At 43.1% G+C, this 24,445-nt stretch overlaps 1 protein-coding gene across 3 annotated transcripts in view; it reads right to left on the bottom strand.

The window, feature by feature from the left end:
- PAPSS1 (3'-phosphoadenosine 5'-phosphosulfate synthase 1) overlaps nt 1–24,445 on the bottom strand; it is a 76,412-nt gene that overhangs the window by 3,990 nt on the left and 47,977 nt on the right. For all 3 annotated transcript variants that reach the window (XM_045019551.1, XM_045019550.1, XM_045019552.1), the window contains exons 10-11: nt 22,970–23,238; nt 9,524–9,753 (exon numbers count right to left, since the gene is read on the bottom strand). In XM_045019551.1, coding sequence (XP_044875486.1) covers nt 9,524–9,753; nt 22,970–23,238 — 499 coding nt within the window. The remainder of the gene's footprint in view (nt 1–9,523; nt 9,754–22,969; nt 23,239–24,445) is intronic.

Here is a 24,445-nt window from a genome sequence, read left to right as displayed (position 1 = left end):
GAAGAAAAAGCTCCATAGTATTCCTCATGCCTCCACTGTAGCTGAAAGGGCATTTGAAGGTCAATAATGCCCCAGATTTATAGCTTGGTGTAAGCCTGAGACCCAAAAACACCTACAGTCTGTTGTAGCTCAGTTCTAAAGAGCTAGACAGTTGAATAGGGGGGAAATGGCAATAAGTCAATTAAAAAGACAAGATGGATAGAGAGAGAAAGGGCATTTTACATGTGGAAACCTATATTCTATTAGGATGCAAGCAGAGAACAATTTGGTGCTGTCCCCTTGGTCTTCACATTACTCATGTTGTATATCAGTAACAAAACAGGACTATACCAATAATCACTATATAAAAATCAAACAAAGTATGTGATAATTGACAAACCAGACAAAACAGATTAACAGTTCATTATCTCCTTTCATTTTTCAAGACCAGAGTTCTTATCACTCCGGTAAAATGGGCTTCTCTCTCTCTTTAAAGATTACAAGTTTAACCATTCAAGAATTTTTTGCATTAGAGTAGCATCAAGAGGCCCCAGCAGAGATCAGGGTCAATGTTGTGCCCTGCTATGAGCTTTATATACAAAAAATACGAAGAAAGTCACTAACCCAAATAGCTTACAGTCCACATAGGCAAGACAAAGGGTAGGAGAAAGGAAATATTACCTCTGTTTTGAGATGGGGAATTGAGGCACAGAAATTAAGGGACTTGGCCAAGGTCACATAGGAAGTCTGTGGCACAGGCAGGAACTGAACCCAGCTTTCCAGAGTCTCAGTCTCTGTCTGGTGCCTTAACCTCCAGGAAAGTGTCTGCTCATAGCAGAACGATAGCAGGCTACTGAGAAAAGTGCAATGTTTAGTTTAAACAAATTGAAGTTTCCCCCCACACTTTTAAAATAAGTGTTTAACATTTTAAGTTTACCATTTTCTATTGGGAGCACCAAAAACCATTATCAGGGCCAACGGAGTGGGATAAAGAAGCATCCTAGTTCATCAGCAGAACACTTGAGAACAAAATTATCCTTGCATATGTAGATGCACTAGCTTCATGCACATTTTAGAGAGAGGACAAACAGCCTGCTCTGGTAGCTGTATTTATGGGCTTCCTATGGCTAAGAGGATCTCACAGAGTTCTGTGTTAAGACAGAATTATTAATTTTTCCAAAGATTGCTGTGGTTTCTTTTGATTGTTAAACAAATCAGCTGCCTTTTCATCGTTACCATCATAGCATATTTTTGGCTAGCAAGCAGATTTTGCACCCACCTAGTGCACTGTTATGATTACAATTCATTTGGAAGGTTTCTCCAAATGTCTTGGTTGTATTAATGTTAACTGAGTCAGTTATCAGTGGGTAAGTATGATAAAATGTTACATTAAAGGTTAGGGTTAGCACAGGACCATAGTGCTGTACCATCTTGGTTTCTGCATGCAGTAGTTCACTGAAGTAGAATGTACTCTTGTGGGGAAATTCTACAAAACTTCAGCAAAAATGCTCAAGTTTTCCTGCAGAAAGGTAGGTGAGATCAGCTATCCGGCAATGCAAAGAAATGGTAACACACCATGCTAGACAATTCTGCTTTGATCATTTGACAAAAGGAAAAGCACAGAACCCATTTAAGTCTGTTTTCCCCTCCGCAATGCCAAGCTCTCTGAGACCCCAGGTGGTTGGCTTGCATTCCCTTTGTAAAAGGATTTAAAACTCAGCTTCCTAAGCACCTCTTTTTCTGAGAGTGCTTCACCATACAAAGGGGAGTTCTGTTGTCACATTTCAACAGAAATGTCTGTTTTGCTGTCTGTTGCTGGTTCCCTTTCACACAACTAAAGAAAACATTTTTCAGTTGCTTAATTCTCTAGTTCCTAGCCCCACATTTGTAGTTTTTACTCTTTACATTACCCTTTCCATGAAGACTCCTCTTGACTTGCCCAATGTTTGGTTGGATATAATACTCAATATTAATTGCTACTGTATCTATTGCAAGGACCCTTAAATAGTAGGTTAATCTACTGGCCGTGCCTGCATATTTATTCAATGCACTAGCAGTGACAGTACCTTATCAGTATAATATACGGATAGTCTCCCCATGCACTATCCCATGTTACAAGTGGGTAGACTCAATGATTTAACTTTCTTGCCATTGCTAACATTGCTGATTTAGGACCACATGGCACATGATATCACTATACTCTGACATCTTCAAGTAACAATATATTCACGTCATTAGTTTGACATTACTATAAAAGCTTGTAGTTTATTTTATACAAATGCTGAAACATTTAGGTGCTGTTAGTAACTTTTAAATATTAAGTAGTTCTACTGCTCTCAGTTATTATAAACAACACCAGTCCAAACTATGTACGTAATCCCTGTCCCTAATCCCACATTAGCTTTTAAAATTAAGCCTTTTTAAAAAATAAACTGGGGTAAAATTTACAAGAGGGACTAAGTCCCATGTTCAAAAATCACTTAGACACTTAGGGCTTGGCTACACTTGCGAGTTACAGCGCAATAAAGGAGCCCCGGGCACCATAGCTCATTCCCCATCCACACTGGCAAGGCACGTAGAGCGCTCTGATTCCGCAGCTACAGCACTGCTGGTACTCCACCTCGGTGAGAGGAATAACGTTTGCTGCGCCTTGGCTACAATGCACAGGTGTCAGTGTGAACGAGGTGCTGGGTTACTGTGCTCTGATCGGCCTCCGGAAACATCCCACTTAAGTCAAGTGGCCACTCTTGTCGTCGTTTTGAACTCCTGTAGGAATGCGAAAATGACCTTTCAAAGCTCCGTTTCAGACAGCCAGCATGCAAGCCATTAGTGTGGAATGCTGTGTGTGTGAGAGAGAGAGAGAGAGAGAGAGAGGCGGGGGGTTGCTGCTGTCTGAACTTACAAGATAACATGCTGACATGCTCTCAGCCCCCCAAAACCTCTCTCTCTCCCCACACATACACACAACACACTCCCTGTCACACTCCACCCCCATTTGAAAAGCACGTTGCAGTCACTTGCATGCTGGGATAGCTGCCCATAATGCACCACTCCCAATGCCGCTGCAAGTGCCGCAAACATGGCCACACCAGTGCGCTTGCAGCTGTGGGTGTGGAGAGACTGCAGCGCTTTCCCTACTGCGCTCTATGAAGGCGGGTTTCACTCACAGAGCTCTACATCTGCAAGTGTAGCCATGCCCTGAGGCCTCTGAGGCCTGGTCTACACTAGGACTTTAATTCGAATTTAGCAGCGTTAATTCGAATTAACCGTGCACCCGTCCACACCAGGAAGCCATTTAATTCGACCTAGAGGGCTCTTTAGTTCAAATTCGGTACTCCACCCCGACGAGGGGAGTAGCGCTAAATTCGACATGGCTATGTTGAATTAGGCTAGGTATGGATGCAAATCGAACTTACTAGCTCCGGGAGCTATCCCACACTGCACCACTCTGTTGATGCTCTGGACAGCAGTCCGAGCTCGGATGCTCTGACCAGCCACACAGGAAAAGTCCCGGGAAAATTTGAATTCCTTTTCCTGTCTGGACAGTTAGAATCTCATTTCGTGGTTGGACATCGGGGCGAGCTCAGCAGCACCGGCAGCGATGCAGAGCTCTCCAGCAGAGGAGTGAGGGGCGAGGAGTCTGTGCTTTCGGAGCTGCGCTCCAAATAACGGAATGCAAAGACCTACGAGAAGGTCTCCAAAGCCATGAGAGACAGAGGATACAGCCGGGATGCAAGGCAGCGCCGCGTGAAAATCAAGGACCCCAGACAAGGCTACCAAAAAATCAAAGCGGCAAACGGACGCTACGGAGCCTGCCACCACTGCCCCACCAGTGACCATGGACTCTGACGATGGGACAGTGTCGACGGCCAGTTCCTCGGCGATGTTCGCGGACGGGGAAGATGAGGAAGGGTTTGTGGAGGACGAGGCAGGCGACAGCGCTTACAACGCTGGTTTCCCCGACAGCCAGGATCTCTTCATCACCGTCACGGAGATCCCCTACCAACCCTCCCCGGCCATTAACCCAGATCCTGAATCAGGGGAAGGAGCAGTCGGTAAGTGCTTTAACCATGTAAACTTTTATTCTTAATATAACAGGAATCTGAAGTATGTGAAAAGGAGGTCTTTCTATATATGGGGATAGAACAGAAATCCTCCTGGGAGATCTCCACGAAGCTCTCCTGGAGGTAATCGAAAAGCCTCCGCAGGAGGTTCCTGGGGAGAGCTGCCTTATTGGGTGCTCCGTGGTAGCACACTTTTCCGCGCCAGGCTTTCATGAGGTACTCAGGGAGCATTGCCTCCCCGAGCACGGCTGCGTAGGGCCCTGGTTTGTGCTGGCTTTCACGCAGCATGTGCTCTCTATCTCCTTCAGTGACCGTCCTCAGGGTGATCTCGCTCGGAGACTCCTGCATCTAATTAGGGGAATTACTGTAATGTTACGCCTGGTCAAAAGTATTTTTAAAAAATCTCCGGACAGACGGCATAGCAGAGACTCAGCATGCTGCTGCGTGACAAGCGTAACGGAAAGCCAAAGAATCAAATGGACGCTCATGGAGGGAGGGGGGACTGAGGACGCAAGGTATCCCACAGTTCCTGCTGTCTCTGAAAAGGATTTGCATTCTTGGCTGAGCTCCAAATGCTTCTAGGGTCAAAAACAGTGTCCGCGGTGGGTCAGGGCATAGCTCGGCAATTTACGCAGCCCCCCAACCACCCCCAGAAGTGAAAGGGAAAACAATCCTCTCTTGACTCTTTTACATGTCACCCTATCTTTACTGAATGCTGCAGATAGACGCGATGGTGCAGCACTCAACACCAACATCCTTGCTCCCCCCACGCTATGGATGGCTGATGGTACAATACGACTGGTATCCGTCGTCATCATCAGCCTATTGGCACATGGGGCAGTGCAAAAGGACTGGTAACCATGCAGACTACCATCCGTTAGGTCGATCAAGGGCGCCTGGCCCTAATTTTTCCTGGTAGATGGTACAATATGGCTGATAACCATCGTCATCATAGCAACAGGGGGCTGAGCTTCATCAGCACCCACCCTTCATGTGTAAAGAAAAGATTCAATTGCCCCTGGACTAGCAGCAGGATGCTGGGCTCCTCTCCTCCACACTTAATGTCCTATCTGAACTATCATAGCAGCTGGAGGCTGCCTTCCACTCATTTCTCACTAACAAGTCACTGTGTCTTATTCCTGCATTTTTTATTACTTCATCACACAAGTGGGGGGACAATGCTATAGTAGCCCAGGAAGGCTGGGGAAGAATGGAATGAACAGGTGGGGTTGTTGCAGGAGCACCCCCTGTGAATAGCATACAGCTCATAATCTATGCAGGATCTGACACAGAGCAGCTGTGCTCTCTGGTTCTCTGATACAGTGGTTCTCTAGTATACTTGCCCATATTCTAGGCAGGACTGATTCTATTTTTAGATACCAAAAAGGAGGGATTGACTCAGGGAGTCATTCCCAATTTTGGCTTTTGCGCCCCTGGCTAAGAGCAGCCAGGGGCACTTATGACAGCAGCAAATGGTGCAGTGCAAAAGGACTGGTAACCATGCCCATCTTATTACCAATTTATGGTGTGGTAGATGGTACAATATGGCTGGTAACCATCTCTGCTGTCATGCAAAAGCAAAAGCATGCTGCTGTGTAGCGCTGCTGGACCGCCTCTGTCAGCGGCATCTAGTACACATACGGTGACAGGCACAAAAGGCAAAACAGGCTCCATGGTTTCCACGCTGTGGCGTCTGCCAGGGCAACCCAGGGAAAACGGGCTTGAAATGATTGTCTGCTGTAGCTTTCCCGGAGGAAGGGATGACTGACGACATTTACCCAGAACCACCCGCGAAAATGGTTTTTGCCCCATCAGGCACTGGGATCTCAACCCAGAATTCACAGAGACAGATTAGACTGTGTTCATTCTTCGCAAAAATTTATCTTGGCAAGGAATTCACTCCCTTTTTCCCCATCACACAGCTTGGACTGTCTCCAGACCTGCCACAGCATCCCCCTCACAGAGGCTGGCAAAGATTAGGCGGTGAAATAAAAAGACACAGGACGAGATGTTCGCTGAACTTATGGGGTGCTCCCGAGACGACGCGGACCAGCAGAGCCAGTGGAGGGAGACCCTCTCTCTGTACCAGCGCTCACACAGCGAACGGGAGGAGAGGTAGCGTGAGGAAGACAAGCAGGCGACTCAAACGCTGCTTGGACTAATGAGAGAGCAAACGGACATGCTCCTGCGCCTTGTGCATGTTCTGCAGGACCTCCGGCAGGAGGACAGAGCCCCCCTGCAGTGTATCTGCAACGCCCTCCCCCGCCACAAAGTCCCATACCCCCCTCACCCAAAATAACCAGAAGGAGGGGCGCCAGAGGCCGTGTAAACTGTCACTGCACCCCAGCAGAGTGCTCAAGTACCCAAAAGCTCTCATACCCTAAATTTTGAAAAGTCCTTTCCTTCCCGCCTCACCCAAGCCCCCATCCCAGTTTCATCCCCTAACTGTCTAGTTGATAATAAAAAATACTTTTCTGTTAATTACTGTATCCGTCATGTTCTTTTAGAGGAGACTGTGTTTGAAGGGGGGGAAGGGGGTTGGTAATTTGACAGGACAATCACCTTTACCAGGGTACAGACATGGGGGCAGGATCAGCAGCAGGTCACACACACACTGCAATCAGTACGCACCCTGGTCGGTATGGGAGGTGGTTTGCAGGTTCTGGGTGGGTGGGGGGGTACGTGGCTTTGTAGCGGGGGAGGGCGGTTACAGATCTCATGCAACGGTCCCTGTCCTGGACCACAGAGCCACGCAGCAGAGGAATCTGTATCCATCCTCCCCCGCCAAAAGGCCACATAGCCCACGCACACAGAGTCCCAAAAAGGAGGGATGGCAGGCTCCGTTGAAACATCCAGTCCGGCACTGCAGACCGCTCTGGGAGCAGGAGCCTGTCATTCCTCGAGTTTACAGGCGGTCTTTACATCACTACACACCCTACCCAGCACAGTCCGTGTCCCAGTTTCAACCCTGTAATGCAAAGTCATCAATAAAGAAATCTTTGTAAAGTTACAGTGGAACATGTATTTTATTTTTAAACGTGTGTTGGAAGTTGGGGAAGCGGGGTGGGCGGGGTATGTAACTGCAGATGCTAGTCAACAGTCACTTGGTAAAGAAACAGGGGCAGCTTCAGCTTCTCTGTAAAGAAACTGAACAGTCACAGGTCACGCTGCTCACTGCTCGCTGGTACTTGAAGAGTTCCTTGTCGCTGTGCAAGGCGCCTGCATAGGGCTTCACGAGCCAGGGCATTAGCGGGTAGGCTGGGTTCCCGACGATCACTATAGGCATCTGCACATCCCCAAGACTTATTTTGTGGTCCTGGAAGAAACTACCTTCCTGGAGGCGTCTAAACAGACCAGAGTTCCTGAAAACACGCACGTCATGAACTTTGCCTGGCCACCCGACGTAGATGTTGGTAAAACGTCCCCCATGGTCCACCAGTGCTCGCAGCACCATTGAAAAGTAGCCCTATTTCTCAGCAGCTGACTGTGGAAGAGGTGGACAATAAGGTGCGAGGAGTTGACAACGGCCATAACTGCAGCGGGATCCGTGCTCAAAGTGCTGTGGCGCCCGCGCTGTCACTGAGCAGAAAAGTGCACGAACAGATTGCCCGCACGCGCTTTCAGGGAGGGAGGGAGGGAGGGCGTGATTGACGGTTCAATGATGACAGTTACCCAAAACCACCCTCGACACATTTTTCCCCCCAGCATGCATTGGGGGGAAATCCCAGGATTCCAATGGGCAGCGGGGAGTGCGGGAACTGTGGGATAGCTTCCCACAGTGCACCGCTTCCAAAGTCGACACTGGCCCCGTTACTGTGGACTTACACAGTCGAACTAGTGTATTTAGTGTGGATACACAACTTCGACTTCATAAGGTCGATTCCACAAATTCGAATTAAGTTGATTCGAAATAGGGTACGTCTACACTACAAGACTAAGTGTTGTAAACACTTACTACAGCGAACGAAGCAGTTCTTTCATCCACTTCTCTGAGAGCCAGTAGGTAGGTCGATGGAAGCATTCTTCCATCAACCTAAAGTTGTCTACATTGGGGCTTAAACTGGTTTAATTACATTGCACAGGGCATGGCATTTTCCCCAGCACTGAGCGATGTAAATAAGCATGCCTAACTCTGCAGCATAGACCAGCCCTTAGTCTCACTGAAACTCAATGAGACTTGGGCGCCTTAGCACCTACAGCACTTTTGAAAATTACTCCAGCTCAGTAGACACCCAAAACTACTGAAGCATCATACAGGGCCCAGACACAACATGGTTATATGAGCTGTCCAAATGCCTGCATCACTTCCCTCTGTAAATTTGCCATATAATCCTTGTCGGCACTGCTGCGAGGCTGAACATAGCAGGTCTGTCCACCTTTTTCTCTTCCCCACCCCCAGTCAGCCAGCTAATGTGAAGGGGATGGGAATGCCTGCTCAGCTCTACAAGAGTGAAAGCCATGGTCCTATGGAGTTATTTAGCTCCTGAAAAAACACAGCTTCAGTCACTTTCAATCTTGCAGAGTTTAGGATATCATCTTAGTTCAGAATAGCATCTTAAAGCCTCCCTACTTCCATTTGCCCTCACTCCTCTAGTAAAAAAACAAACAACATTTAACCTCTCTCTTGTCTTAGCAATTGCCTGGGCTTGCAAGCACTAGCCTCAAACAAATGATAGGAGAAAAAAAAGCACTGTCTCTCTTATATGGCCCTCATCACCATGGGATCTGGATGTCTCAAATCACCGACTGATTTTATCTTCACAATATACCCCTGGAAGGTAGGGAAGTATTATTCCCATTTTACAGAAGGGGAGCTGAGGCATGAGGTAGATTGAGTGATAGACCAGGTCAGTATCCAGAAGGGACAGGAAGCTCTCACAAAGGCTAGCCACTGGGGGGGGGGGGGGGGGAGGAAGAAATGCCACACAACACCCCTCAGCAGGCCACGTGATCAGGGCAAGCAAACTGCCTGTATAATTGAGACCTGATAGATCATATAGCATACAGATGTAGTATAGGGTAGATGTATGCTATAGACATAATGTACCTAATTTATGCTGTCTTTTTAAAAAGACATCTACCCTTGCTGCTTGTGGCGATATCAACTATCATCAAATGAAAGCAGCTGTGTTTTAAACTCCTGAAGAAAGTGGGCTGAAATGAAATGGCAAATGATCTCCACCTACAGTGGCACTGCACTGATAGGCACAACAGTAATATATATACAGAAATTGTTTTTAGACACACAGAGGGAACAACCACCTCAAAAGAGGTGGAGCTTAAAATAATTTCTTCTATACGAAGATCATAAAACAAGTTAAGAAGTGTGAACTGAGACTAAGTGTTCCCAAACCAAGCCCTCTTATCTCTGAGAAGCTTCTATTTATTCAAAAACTAGGTAATAAATGCTGAAAGACTTAGCAAAAAAAAAAATTGTTTTTTACTCAGAATGCTTTAGTTTTAAAATTAAAACAACTTACTGTTCAGAGTCATAATAATCCATGCCCTTCTTTTTCTTATTGTAAGCTGCAACTCTGAAGGGTACAATTTCCAATGTTTTGAGGCCTGGTGCCATAGTCAGCACTTTTGCACCATGGGTTGGTTCATAGAGATCTTTCCCAGTCTCAGGGTGTGGCATGCCTGCTGGATCCCGTCCCACGATGTAGAAGTTAGCTCCTGCTACCATCCGTGACCTGCAATGCCATTGAACCTGGAACACAATTTGGGAAAAATAAATGAACAGGAGACAAAGAGCAGCTGTGGGGAGGCAAGGGGGATGACCAACAATGCTATCGCTACTGCTAAACTAACACTATTGCCTATGATGCAGAACTATGCTCTGGTGTCTCATGCGTCCCAAGAAAATAAATAAGATGTGCATCTCTGTATATATTTTTGTTGCTATTCTATAGTCAAAATATAAAACAAGAGTTTGCATGAAAGCAATATTACATCTCAGTTTGCTAAGCAGTTCTCAAGCCATAAATCAGCGAGTGTTCAACAGAGCACTTGCTATTAGGTTCATGAAGACCTGACTGGTCTCAGTGCTGGTTTTCCCATTGCCAGCTGATAAGTTTCATTAAAAGACAGTCAGGCTACAATGAATACTTCCCGCTTACTTTTCCATGTAACCAATTGCTGTAGTTGCCCTAGGGATGTCATGTTAAGATGCAGGGAGAAGCTTCTGTAGGAGATTAATAGGACTACATAGCTTGGAAAGAATATGTTGACATGACAGATGAATGGAATGAATAACGAATGGAATGGTCAGCTGGGACCTCTAAATTTAAAGGCACTAAATTAAAAAAAAATCTATAAGGGCAAACGCTAAGTAATATAATTAGCCTATGCAACTCCCTTGTGTAGGATAGCGTGGAAGTAAATAGCTCAATCAGATTCAAAACAGATTAGCTGTTCACGTGCATAAGAATATCTGTAGTTGTATTAACAACAATGAAGTTAAAAGAGTTATCATGTTTCAGCCTTCTAAACATAAGCTTAACAGCTAGGGAAGAAAGTTTCCCCTTGAGGTGAAAAATTGGAGTGTTAAAGTAGATATATTTCAGAGATTTTTTACACCTTCCTCTGAAACATGTGGTATTGCCCACTATAAAAGACAAGAGACTACAACAGAGACACCTAATGTGTAAATCACTATGTTTTTAATGTTTAACAGCAGTGTCAAAATTAACCTGCCTGTAGAGAGCAATGCAGAAGTGCTGTTCGGATAAGCCTACAAAAATCAAGAAATGTAACTGAACTAACGTGCCATGTCAGAAGAGTGTCTCTCGCCCTTCAAACAGTGGATGACCATAGGCAGGTAGCCTCGATTGATAATACAGAAATGACTTCCACATCCTAATCTAAACACAAACAAGTTTTTCCTCAAATATTTAAACATGTAAATACAAGTCTTCATCTAGACCTAGCCTAAAATTAAATCAGTTATCTGCATCATTTTTATATGTATTGCCCATAAGTGGTGCTTCATCTCCAGGCAATCCAAGGACATCTAAGATTGCTTTGGGTCTTTTACACATTTAAAATACAGTAATTTAGCATAGTGTTTGGAACACTGATCTGAGACACGAGGGAGCACATATCCTGGAGTATTCTTGAGGGTAATAAAATACTAAAATAAATTACAGCAATAGTTTAGGCCCAAGCACACACTATTTCTCCATTCCGTAATATTACAATTTCTAGGAGCAATCCTCAATACTCTCCCCAAAATGTAAAAGTTAATCTGATGGACTAAAATGCACTTCCCTAAAAGATTATGCATTCTCTCACAATGTTGTTTTTCATCAGCAAAATTCGGAAATGCATATTTAAAAGTACACCAGTGTTCAATTAACTATGCTTCTTATTTTGTACTAAAAAGGAAAAAAAAAAAAGTCCATGAGCTGAATATACAGTGTCCCAACAAAATGTTAAAAAGCAGGTACGGTTGCTCAACTGCATATATCACCAATACAACAATAAAGAAAAAAAAAGGAAATAAAAAGCCACCACAAGAAATCCCTAACTCAATGCTCACCCATCCACCATAGTTTTGCCATACGTATATTACTTCACCCAGATACACCCACCATAATACATGTCTGTCCTCTTCATCTCAGCATAAAATGTGCAACATTTATCTCCAACCATAAATGCCAATTACTGGAAAAATAGTTATGTATAAAACACCACATCACTTACGTAACACGGACGAACAATAATTTCCCATATTAATACACTGCAACCTATTGTTACTTTAAAAAACTCCCGTCGTTAACAAATCACCCAGTATAACACACTGAAACATAAACCATTAATTAAAATCTACAGGATTCACACATTAGCCATCTACTTCAATATATCAATTCAATACTCCAACCAGTAAGAAGGAGGCTATTTCTAACCACACAGTTGGGGTAAACATTGCACTGTTTTGCATGGAAGTAGGGAACACGTAGCGCACAGATGGCTCAAGCACTCTGCACCCCGGGCACTCCTGCTTTGTCTCTCAGCGAACCAAGCAAGAGTGGAGGTGGCTATGAGCACCTCTGATGAGATTCTGGGCTCCCTGCTCTCAACACCTCTGCATATCACTGCTAAATCCAAAGCTCCCCAAAGCCTCTCTCTCAGAAATCCTGCTCGGGTGTTTTTGAAAATCCCACTAGGTGCCTATCTGCATCTCTCAGCACCTAAACACCTTTGGAAATTGGGTCCTTAGGCACTTTTGAAAATCCCACCTGCAAATCCTAATAAACTATATTATTATTATTTTGGGGGAGGGGGGCTGAGGTGGAGAAAAGGGTTGTTCGTTTGTGTTTAACACAGTTGGGAAGAAAAATTAAGCAATCTAATTTTTTTGTTATCCTTTTTGGGAACACTTAGTAGTTTCTCTGAACATGTTTTATTTTGGGGTAATTTATTGGCCTATAGTATAATGACATTTTAATACAAAGGAAGTCTTTCCATCAATGAAATGTGATCTGGCTCCACATTTCCATTTTAAAATGAAATACATTCCTCCTCTAAAAGACATGCAGCCCAGTAATTCGCTGCCAAAAATCCCATCAGAGCAATAAAAAAATTACATATATAAACATTTTAATTGCAAGCATTACTATAGGTTAATCAGTACTATGAAATAAACATTTACCCACTTTCAGCAGTTTTACTTCTGCCAAACTGAAGTCAAACTAAAAACAACTCTCCATCTGCGTTTCCCTGGCCTTCCAAACTGCACTGGGTGGCCATAGTAGATCAGGAGGCATCTGGCATCTTGAAGACAGTTTGATCAATTAGCAAGTTCTGCAAGATGGCAAGAGACTAAAGAGACTGGTGGAAGGCAGAGTGCCAAAGGACTGCATATTCCCCACCGTCCTTTTCTTTTATCATAAGGAGTTTTCACAGTAGAATAAGTCAGCAAATTACAAGAATTGAGCAATTAAATAGAAAAATGTTAACTTCTGATGAATGACTTTTAGGTCATAATCAAAGTTATACTGGAATGAGCGATTTCTTACCTGATAATTTTCTGTTAACAGCTTCTCTCCTCATGCATCACTACTGGGTTAATACCATTTACCTAAGAAATTTGGAGGCAATCCAGTGTTGCTGTAGGCTCCAGCACTAAGCCCCACCCTGCAGCAGCTAAGGCCACCAGAAGAGTTCTTCCAAAACTGTAAAAATCCTCCAGCAACGGATTAGCATTAAAATAATAACTTGATTTATATATAATAACCTTAAAGCAATTAAGTGTTCATCAAGTCTTCTTTAGAGAAAAATTCCAATTTGTTACAAATTGCATTCTAGTCATTTACCAGACCACCAGGGTAGGTTGAATAAGGAGAGAATCTGCTAACAAAGAGAATTACCAGGTCACAAATTTCTCATTCTGTCACACAGCTTTTCTCCTCTTTCATCACTAATAGGAAGTAGTGTACCACAGAACCACTGAGTGAAAGGATAAGCAGAGTTTTAATTACTGTAATAGAATTACAGGCAGAAACCGACATTCCCCCCATATACTGCAAGAGATTTGTAATTTAAAGGAATTATTTGGGAACCCAGCAGCACCTCCTACAAGTAGATACCTCTGCAGAGAAATGGAAACCTACTCTGCAAATCTTCCTCAGATGAGGCTTCCTGCAAGGCCACTAGGAACACTGTAGCGGGAGCTTCATAAATAGTTTTTCGGATGCCTAGCATTCCAAATGGTCCAACATCTTGCCTGCAGCAACTTTGAAGACCTAGGCTGTGCCATTTTGGATAGAATGAAATAAAAGTGGTACAACTGGCATGTGCTTGAAATATAACTTTACAGCTCTAGGATGACCAAAGCGGTGCTAAGGATTGGAACAAGATGATGCGAGAATTATTTCCCACTAACTGTGGAAAGAAGAATTCATTTTGGGTCTAAGAGATCCTGGAGCTATAAGAATAATCTTTTCCTTACAATGACAGGATAAAACAACTAATTCTAAACCCTGCCTTTCAGAGGTAACGGCACCTGGAAAGGCCAGCCACAGGCTTGTCTAATCTGTCATTCTGATGATACTCAGATTCTCTGATCTGTCTGCATAAAGAATGCCATTAGGGCTGTTACACACTCAGACTGGATTCCTACAACCAAGCACCATAGCAATCGGCTTGGAGAAACTCTAGTGTAGCCAGGATCCCTCAAACTTTATGATTATTTGTCTCTAGATGCTACAATAATAGAAGGGCCCCACCATGCTGGGCAGTATACAAATAAAGAGACAGTCCGTGTCCCAGATCGCTTTCTGTTTCCTCTCATACCAGAAACGTGATTCCATCTAATCAATAAATAAAATTTCCTTGTTACATTTTGTCTGGATACCCCCAAAATACCGATGAAATGAATGGAGAATCTCTACTGAACTACACTTCTCTTCCCATGACTAGGCTGTTAGCTGTAGGTCAACCAGCTTCAAATGAAGGAATTCTTGTTTCAAGAGATCTGGAGTTTTCTAAAAGTGCAATAGAGGTAACTGTCTATCAAGTCTGATGTACCTTTCGGGCTAGTGGAGGAGAACTTCAGTTTTCCCACTTCCTCTAGTCTGCACCTTTTACGTGAACTATCATGAAAAACAGCAGATTCTTCTCTTTCCAGAACACTACTTCCATTGCCACAGAGAGGCTTTGACCTCTGGTTACTCCTTGGTTTTGTAAGGCCTGGTCTACACTAGGGGGGGAAAATCGATCTAAGATACGCAACTTCAGCTATGAGAATAGCGTAGCTGAAGTTGACGTATCTTAGATTGACTTACCTTCCGTCCTCACGGCGCGGGATCGATGGCCCCGGCTCCCCCGTCGACTCAGCTTCTGCCTCTTGCCCTGGTGGAGTTCCGGAGTTGACGGGGAGTACATTCGGGGATCGATCGCTACCCACTACCCGCTACACTCATGCTTCAATCATAAGCAAACCAACCTCTAACAAAAAGAGAAAGGAAACTTCCCCTGGGAGCCCCATAACTGCCCACTACACGGTTTCTTGTACACTCCTCTGAAGTAAATGCTACTGGCCATGGTCACAGATAGGACAGTGGACTTGACGGAGCCCTGTCTGAACCCGTGTGGCCGTGGCTGTATGCTTTTGTTCAGACACACCACTGACACAGTTGTCAATGTGAACTAAAAGGATGTGTACTCTAAGATTCTGGAAGTTTGTTTTTCAACTATGCTGTCCTACCTACAAGGCTTGCTTCTGCAATAAGTCTAATGGAAAAACTGGACTGCCTGTCAGCATATTGTTTGTATTTACCCTCCCACAAAGGGACATTCAGATATGATCTGGGAATGACACTTGATTTTCCACTCCATCCAGTGAGTTGTTCCATGCCCTCAGAAAAAATTCCTGGGGATGAAGCTGATACATGGCACCAGCAATCCTAGCTGCTGGAGATAACTGGCTATGGATGACCACTGCCAGGAAGTGATTGATAGCATGAAGTTTTGGATCTTTGCACACCTTTACCACAATGGTAAAATTATGTCCATAGCAATGTCTGTTTTGACCTCTGGGTGAATAATTCTCTGCATCAGATTTTTAAAAGTCTTGATTTTGAACATCTGATAGGTATGAATCCTTTCCAGCCCTGTGAAAGTGTGTCTGGGAGGAAAAAAGCCTCAGCAAACACATCCCCCTCAGGATGGGAAGTCAGACAAAGGGTTAAACCCCACTTGCTCATTAACAATATGAATTATTGCATTATGAAGGGAGGTTTGCTTTTGCCTTTTTTGAAAGGCTCTCTGGAGTTCACAACTTAGCCCCTCACAGCCTGATGAGGGGTTTTCTTCATGAAAATTCTCATGCTCCTGGTTCAGCCTCCCATATTCGAGCCTCAACCCTGCCCACACACCTGTCTGAGTCAAAGCCCCATGTCCTGGCAGGGTGAGTGCTTTACAGCTGCTGGGCACAATTTGCCTTCCCAAACCTGTACCCTAGCAAAGTGAGGGTCTATGGTTTATGATAGCAGGGCAGCTCGCCCCCTGAGGGTCCCAAAAATCTGCCTACAGCACATCTTGGACTTGGTTCAATGGTTGCAAGGCTGCTCTGCTGTGTTTGGGGGGGAGGGCAGGTTAGGGGGGGCAGGTGCTGTACCAGAGAAGCTGAAATAAAGTCACTACTGCACAAAAACAAATACAACTTAAAGTTAAGACAAAATGGTCAGGAGAAACTAAACCACTATTTTGTTATACCACTGGATGCAGAAGATCTGGTGGCCTGAGCTGAAGGGCAAAGCTTAGTCCTGGAGACTCCAGCAGTAACACTGGACCACATCCAAATTCCATGGGTAACATTACCCATTAGTGATGGAGGAGGAGAGTAGCTCTGCAGCAGAAAGGAGATGAAATCTCAACTTTCGAGAGTTGAAGACAGATTAGCTATTAGGGATTAGGATGAGACTTTCATGGGGCCATATTACCCCATGTCAACCTATCAAGCAGTTGCTTGCAGCTTTCTGGCACCATCCACTGATGGAGATAGGATACTGAACTAGACAGACCTTGGGTCTGATCCCATACGGCTATTCCTGTGGGAAAGAGCAGTTCTCACCAAGAACTACTTCAAGATATACAGAAGAGCCCAAACTGACAAACACAGGAAATGAAGTTTTTCCATTTGGCATGCAAGTTGCCTATACTGGAATTGGAAAAGGTTCAGAAAAGGGCAACAAAAATTATTAGGGGTATGGAATGGCTTCCGTAAGAGGAGAGATTAATAAGACTGGGACTTTTCAGCTTGGAAAAGAGACAACTAAGGTAGAATATGATTGAGGTCTATAAAATCATGACTGGTGTAGAGAAAATAGATAAGGAAGTGTTGTTTACTACTTCTCATAACACAAGAACTAGAGGTCACCAAATGAAATTAATAGGCAGCAGGTTTAAAACAAACAAAAGGAAGTCTTTCTTCACACAACGCACAGTCAACCTCTGGAACTCTACAAATCCTTTGCCAGAGGATGTTGTGAAGGCCAAAGACTATAAGAGAATTCACAAAGGAACTAGATAAATTCATGGAGGATAGGTCCATTAATGGCTATTAGCCACAATGGGCAGGGATGGTGTACCTAGTCTTGGTTTGCCAGAAGCTGGGAATGAGTGACAGGGAATGGATCACTTGATGATTACCTGTTCTGTTCATTCCCTCTGGGGCAGCTGGCATTGGCCACTGTCAAAAGACAGGATACTGGACTAGATGGACCATTGGTCTGACCCATTATGGCTGCTCTTATAAAGATCCAGAAGATGTAGGGACATCATTTCTGAAGTGTTCAGTACTCAAAACTGGGGCTATTTGTTCTACGAGCTCAGCACCTATTTAGGTACCTCAATGAAGTAGCGAAATTTTCAAGAGTGTTCAGTACCCAGCAGCTCCCATTAGTCTCAACAGATACTGAGCACAAATGAAAAATCTGTCCACTTTGTTTAGGTGTTTAAACAGGAGCTATTGCATGCTGAGCTCTTTTGAAAATCTGTCCCTTAGAGTCTTAGAAGATGGGTATTCCCCATGTCACATACACTAGAAATACTGTACCTTTGTCTATTTCCAAAGTCACTGCTATTTCTACAATACCCACCTGCTGAAGTGAAAAAACAGATTGACAGAGCCAGAAGAGTACCCAGAAGCCACCTACTACAGGACAGGCCTAAAAAAGAAAACAACAGAACACCACTAGCCATCACCTACAGCCCCCAACTAAAACCTCTCCAGCGCATCATCAAAGATTTACAACCTATCCTTAAAGATGATCCCTCACTCTCACAGATCTTGGGAGACAGGCCAGTCCTCGCTTATAGACAGCCTCCCAACCTGAAGCAAATACTCACCAGCAACCGCACACCATACAACATAAACACTAACCCAGGAACCTATCTTTGCAACAAAGCCCGATGCCAGCTCTGTCCACATATCCATTCAAGTGACACCATCATAGGACCTAATCACATCAGACACGCCTTCAGGGGCTCGAACACCTGCACATCTACCAACGTGATATATGCCATCATGTGCCAGCAATGCCCTTCTGCCATGTACATTGGCCAAACCGGACAGTCTCTACGCAAAAGAATAAATGGACACAAATCTGACATCAGGAATCATAACATTCAAAAACCAGTGGGAGAACACTTCAGCCTCTCTAACCACTCAGTGACAGACTTGAAGGTGGCAATTTTGCAACAAAAAAACTTCAAAAACAGACTCCAAAGAGAAACTGCTGAACTTGAATTAATATGCAAACTAGATTCAATTAACTGTGGCCTAAACAGAGACTGGAAATGGTTGGGTCATTACACTAATTGAATCTATTTCCCTATGTTAAGTTCTCCTCACACCTTCTATGGGCCATCTTAATTATCACTTCAAAAAGTTTTTTTTCCTCCTGCTGATGATAGCTCATCTCAATTGATTAGTCTCTTCCTGTTGGTATGCATACTTCCACCTTTTCATGTTCTCTGTATGTATAAATATCTCCTGTCTGTGTGTTCCATTCTATGCAGCCGAAGAAGTGAGCTGCAGCTCACGAAAGCTCATGCTAAAATAAATTTGTTAGTCTTTAAGGTGCCACAAGTACTCCTGTTCTTACTGCTATTTCTGTTAGCAATATATTCAGGCAGACTAGGTTGTCAAGAGAAAGATTCAGGAACTTAAAAGAATACAACTTTACTACAATTAGTTCGCCTACAACAAGAGAAATAGTTTTAAAACTGCAAATCTTAACAGTCAGAAAATGTGAAAGTTACAGTTCCCACAGCAATTTTAAACACAGCCGTACTGCATCTGTGCACTATTTCTGATTACTTTTTAGACTGAAATATATCCTGAATTTAAAAGTGAGGAAATAACACTTATTTGAAACTTTACCTTTGCATTTCCTGACTTTTTGTTAAAATTTCAATCTTAAAGCAGCATTGACATATTAAAACATATTTCGGGGTTGGTTTGTTTTTAATATGCACTTATATACACACACATTTTAAAAACTGACAACTTTTTTTTCCTACATTACTTTTTGTAAAGTTCATAGTTACAAGTGCTTCACTCATTCCATCAGCTCGACTTTGTCACATTTTTCCCCCTATAGCTAAGCTATTTATTGAAGGCAGAATTTTTTTTTCTTTAAAAAGCAAATTCTGTGTACAGGCTATGCCACATTAAACAGAACTGACATTCCTCTACAGCCAAACACAGAGAACTGTTTTCAGAGAACTGAGGAACTCGTTTAACTTTTGTCTGTAGAAAATCCTCATTAACATAATAGGTGGATAGCAGATTGCAAGTAATACTTACCAGATTCCAAAGTGTAACATATCCTGTGATTCCATGTACGTTTTAGATATTTTTCCTAGTATTCAAAATAAGCCTAAGGGATTTGGGCATCCAAATCCCATTGAATTTCACTGCAAGTTGAGCACCTAATTCCCTCACCTTTGAAATCCCAATCTAAGTGCGCTATGAGTAAAACCACTTGGAGTCTTTTTATGATGTAATCTCTGATAGGACAAAGTAACACCTATCAATTAAATATCTTTGGTTCTTACGGAACTAGATTTTTTGGTAACCAAGTAACAGTTCTGTGGCTTCTAGGATAACCAGTTATACCATCAGATCTTAAGCAAATTTTCTTGTTCCATTGCTGGTTGTAATATTTTCAGTGTGTGGCTTAGCTGTACAATATAAAGTAAGTAATTGACTAAAAATGATAGAGAAGTTCAGCGGATATCAATTTATCTCCTTAACGGGAAATATTCTCATGTTTGTCAACCTTTGCACTTTAATCGGAACATCTTTTTGATGTGCACATGTGGGGGAAAATTAAATACAGCTTAACAAGTACAGCACATTGTGCATGTGCACATTTTCGTTCAGTGTACAGTCCTGAGGCCTTAAAATTCTACTTATCTTGAGGAAAGGTGTGTCTTTTATAGGAAATCAATAGAATTCACCCTGCAAGTTAGAAAATTCCCTGCAGGGCAGGTGACTTTTTAAGACTCCAAGAGTGTAGCTTACAGAATTTTGCACTTGATAATGTGAAGACAAAATTTAAAAAATAACTATAAACTAACATACATAATATAAAATAGACACACTCAGTTAGACAGTAATTAAAATGTCTTAAAAGAAAAATACCAGGCAACCACTGAGAAAAAGTAATACAGAAGATCCATCATAGGGCGAGACTGTTATGTTACTGTGACATTATAAACATGCAAGTTTAGAAATAATTAATTGTGTCAGCAAAAAGTTAGGTTTAACAGACTGCTGCAGACACCTATAATCATCTTCCTACTCCAAACATTTACATGCAAAAATGTAAATTCACATTTTTACAGTTTTAAGAGTCAAGAGCCTGCTTCTGCAGCTGCTTCATACTCATATATCCTATTGAAAGATGAATATCCTTTGTGTTAATTACTATGCATGACATTGTATTCTGCATTAAATTATACTGCAAGTCTTAACAGTGTTAACAGGGCAAGAAATATAGGATTTAACATTTAAGAGGGGAGCTCATATAGTATCTAAGTACTGTGCAAATACTGGAACCAGAAACAAATTACTGAATTACCACTGTACAACTGGTATGAATTTTCACCTTGACCACAGCTAGACAGCACATGTACCGGATTCCATTGCTGATGAGGGCTATGGGTGCAAAGAAAGCATCTGAAGTCTGTTAGGCATGCCTGCTATTTTACACATTTACACCACAAAGACACCATCACTTACACAAGCAACATGCAGATGGGCCAGTACAGCTGGTGGGCTTTTCCTGATCTCTAAAGGAAAATTTTGTTTTCTACTATCATACTAATAGCTAATATTGTCTAATAGCAACCAAGAAATCTCAGCCACAATGAGACCTGGTGGAGGATACCACTGGTGTTTCATTAGAATAATTTCAAAAAGTTTTAGAATCATATAAAGTGTAAGTGTGAGAGGCAAGAAAATAATCAGCAGCTATTGTCCAAGTGTAATGCATTCGTATTCCATGGCACAGGGCCGGCTCCAGGCACCAGCGAACGAAACAGGTGCTTGAAGCAGCCAATGGGAAGGGGCAGCACGTCTGGGTCTTCGGCAGCAGGTCCCTCAGTCCCTCTTGGAGTGAAGGACCTGCCGCCAAATTGCCGCCGAGGAATGAAGCAGCGCGGTTGAGCTGACGCCAACATGCCGCCGACCGCAGCTTCCTCCCGCCCCCTTCACTGCTTGGGGCAGCAAAAAAGCCTGAGCCAGCCCTACCTTGGCATGTGGTCATGTTTCCCAGTGGGTGAAGCAGTTAAGGTTTTTATATGGCATTTACCCTTTTTGGAATTGATTCTTTTCCTTCAGAGATAACTGTCAGGACTGCAAATATAGTTTCCTAGCTGGTTACCCAACACACCATAAAAAGAGGTTTTTAAAGTACAAAAATGCTAAATTGAGGCCTACAAAACATGCCCATTAAATCTTTACAGACTGGAAAACCATGTACATCCTGTTGATAACCATACTGGCTCAACAGCTGCCTGTTGTTCTGTAAATCATTTGCACTAAAGAAACAAATCTGGTACCAATGTCTTCTAAATGACCTACAGAAAATGATTAAAGGAAGAGTGTCTTTTTTTTTTCCTTTTTTTCCCCTAACTGGTTACAACACATTACTGGCAGGCTGCTTTCTGAGGTCATTGGAAATGCTGCATAAAGTAGGAGATGTTTCTTATTTTATTCAATATCACGACTGAAGGCTGTGGGTAGTTTTGTTCAAATCCCTCTTACACACTCAAGATTTGCACTTGGAAAACATGGAAACAGGGACATTGTATTCATAAGCAACTTAATTTACGGTTGTTTGGTTTCTTAAACCACAACACAGTACAACAAGCAGCCAAAAGCAAAAATATTGTTAATGTCGAAACGGAGAATTTTTTTAAAATACTGCACGAGTCTAGTTTTAGTGAAAGGTGGCAACACATCCACCGCAAGCAACAGCTCAAGCTTCCCATGGTGCCTGGCTAACATGACTCAACTGTGATCTGGGGCTACCTTTCTCTGTGGGCCAAAAGGCAGTTCAGTCTCCATAACTACCTTGCCTGCCAACAATGAGAGGGAACCGAACATTAAATGCGACTGCTGATTTTTGCTATGTGGACTCCCTGTCTATGGTAACTAGACTAAGTCCATCAAAACGCCATCCGATGGTTAATTTTCAGTTATTGTGAACCTAGTCAGTATCTGAACTTCCCATGGCCTGAAGAAAAAAAAAAATCATAATGAGATATAGAACCAATGTCCCCCGAGTCAAATAATCTCCCCCAAATGTCAACATTTAATTCTCTTCACTGCATCCCACAACCTCTAGCGGGTTCAATTTGAATGCAAACCTCTAAATAAAATCTTGCCAAAAGTTATTTCATAGTCATTTTATGTAACGCTGTAAAGCAATTCTCCCTAGATTAAGTTTGCCAAAGACACACACCCATCCACCCACCTCACTGTCCCATTTTTAATTGGGACATAAAACTGTGATCTCTAAAATCCTGTTTTTTGGCAATTATTCAATATGTTAAAAGACTTCACAACTTCATCTAAAAAGAAAAGGTGAAGAGATAATACATCATCATGTCTTTTTAACTGTAAAAAAGGAAACAGCATCTAAAAATTTGACACTGCTCTGTCTCCCATCTCCCACTTTAAACCCTCTAAAACAAACAGGAATTACTGCATAGAAACATGGATATTTGCCTGGATAGGAAAGGGATTTCTGTGGTGCTGTTTGCTAAGGAAGAGAAGATTATTATTAAAGGCTCAACTGCCAGTTTAAAAAAAAATACTAACCACAGCACAATAATACACAGCGCAATAATACAAAACATTACAGAGTAACACTGGAATTGTTTTTATACTCTCAGAATTTATCTACCTCCGTTGGTCCGGCATACATCATGGGAGATGGAAATATGGCCACCACTGTTGTTTCTGGATTCAATATTCCTTCCTCCAGTACTGCTGCATGTTGCTTCATACGCCACATCAGGGGAACATCATCATCTTTTGTCCATCCACCAAGTGGATGCAAGAGCAGAACTGGACGCCGGTAGCCCCGTTCTAGAAGCTGCTTATGGGTATCCTGCATTAACAGAGCATGGCCATTGTGCACTGGGTTGCGCAACTGGAATGCAAAGACAGCATCTATGGGAAGAAAAAAAGGGCCAAAATGGTTAGAGTTACTATTTGCGAAGTTCAGACCATGAGCAGTGGGCTGCAAGATTCAACAATGTTAAATTGTGATCGCTGCTCTATGTATTTTAATCAGCATTCTGGAACTAGCCAAACAGCATGGAGTCACAGCTTACTCACAGGGCAGAGGCAAAAAATAAGTCCAGGTTTTGGCTATCAAGTTGTGTCAATAATGGATTGCCTATACAGTTACATTAATCACCCAGAAATCAGACTACTGCAATGAGCTCTACACAGAGCTACTCCCCCTTCAATGTATTCAGAAAAACAGACTAAAAAACAAGTCTGCTTATTAAGTGGGGAATCTCTCCAAGAGCATATTGCAGCCGTGATCCATGATCTGCACTGGTTACCAAGAGGTTCTCAAATCATGGTCCACAGAAAGCTAACTGGGCCCATGGTCTCTTCCATGCAGTGGTCTGCGTCTCCTGTCTAGGAGCGTGACCAGGGACAGCTGCTGGTGAACCTGGTGCTTGCCCCAGTGGGTAGGGCTAGGGGCTGTACAGCCATGCCGTAGAGCTGCCCGGGATTGGGCACTTGCTCCTGCAAGTGGCGGCCTGACCTGCTGATGCTTTTGCTGCTGCAGTTCCTGGCACGGTTGCTGGCCATGGCCCTGCTGGTCTTGCTCATTTACAGGTATCTCCACAGATATCCGCAGATATAAATTTTGTATCTACTCAAGGCTCTACCTATTGGATTCTGGATGAAATTGAAGATATTGGTTTTGTTTTAGGAATACATAATATCCACAGAAGAAAATGTTATCGAATACACAAACTTTTCTCTATACGCAACAGCAATGGCATTTGCTGAATATAAAGCTGCCAGAGTGATCCAAATCCAGTAGCTTGCTGCTGAACTCTACCAAACAGGCATCACATTATCAGTGATTCCAGAACATGAAAGGTCTTTGGACACGGAGGTCTTAATGAACTAGCCTACAAAATAACCGGCCCATAAACTTGAGGAAGCACGCAGTCTTCAGAACATCGGAGATGCCAATAAAATTCTTCTAATATCCCACCTTGCTTCCTGCCCCTTCCCTCCCCTTCCTCCAGCCCCCACTATAAAAGGAATGTAGCCTACCTTTTACAAAGGGATTTGACACAACCTAATACGTCTCTTCCACCTTTAATCATCATAGTGGAGTTTATGCAGT

This window comes from Mauremys mutica, chromosome 5 (genome assembly GCF_020497125.1).
Source record: "Mauremys mutica isolate MM-2020 ecotype Southern chromosome 5, ASM2049712v1, whole genome shotgun sequence".
Lineage (NCBI taxonomy): Eukaryota > Metazoa > Chordata > Testudines > Geoemydidae > Mauremys > Mauremys mutica.
The sequence above is the reverse complement of the archived record's forward strand: the minus strand, read 5'-3'. Positions and strand labels throughout refer to the sequence as shown.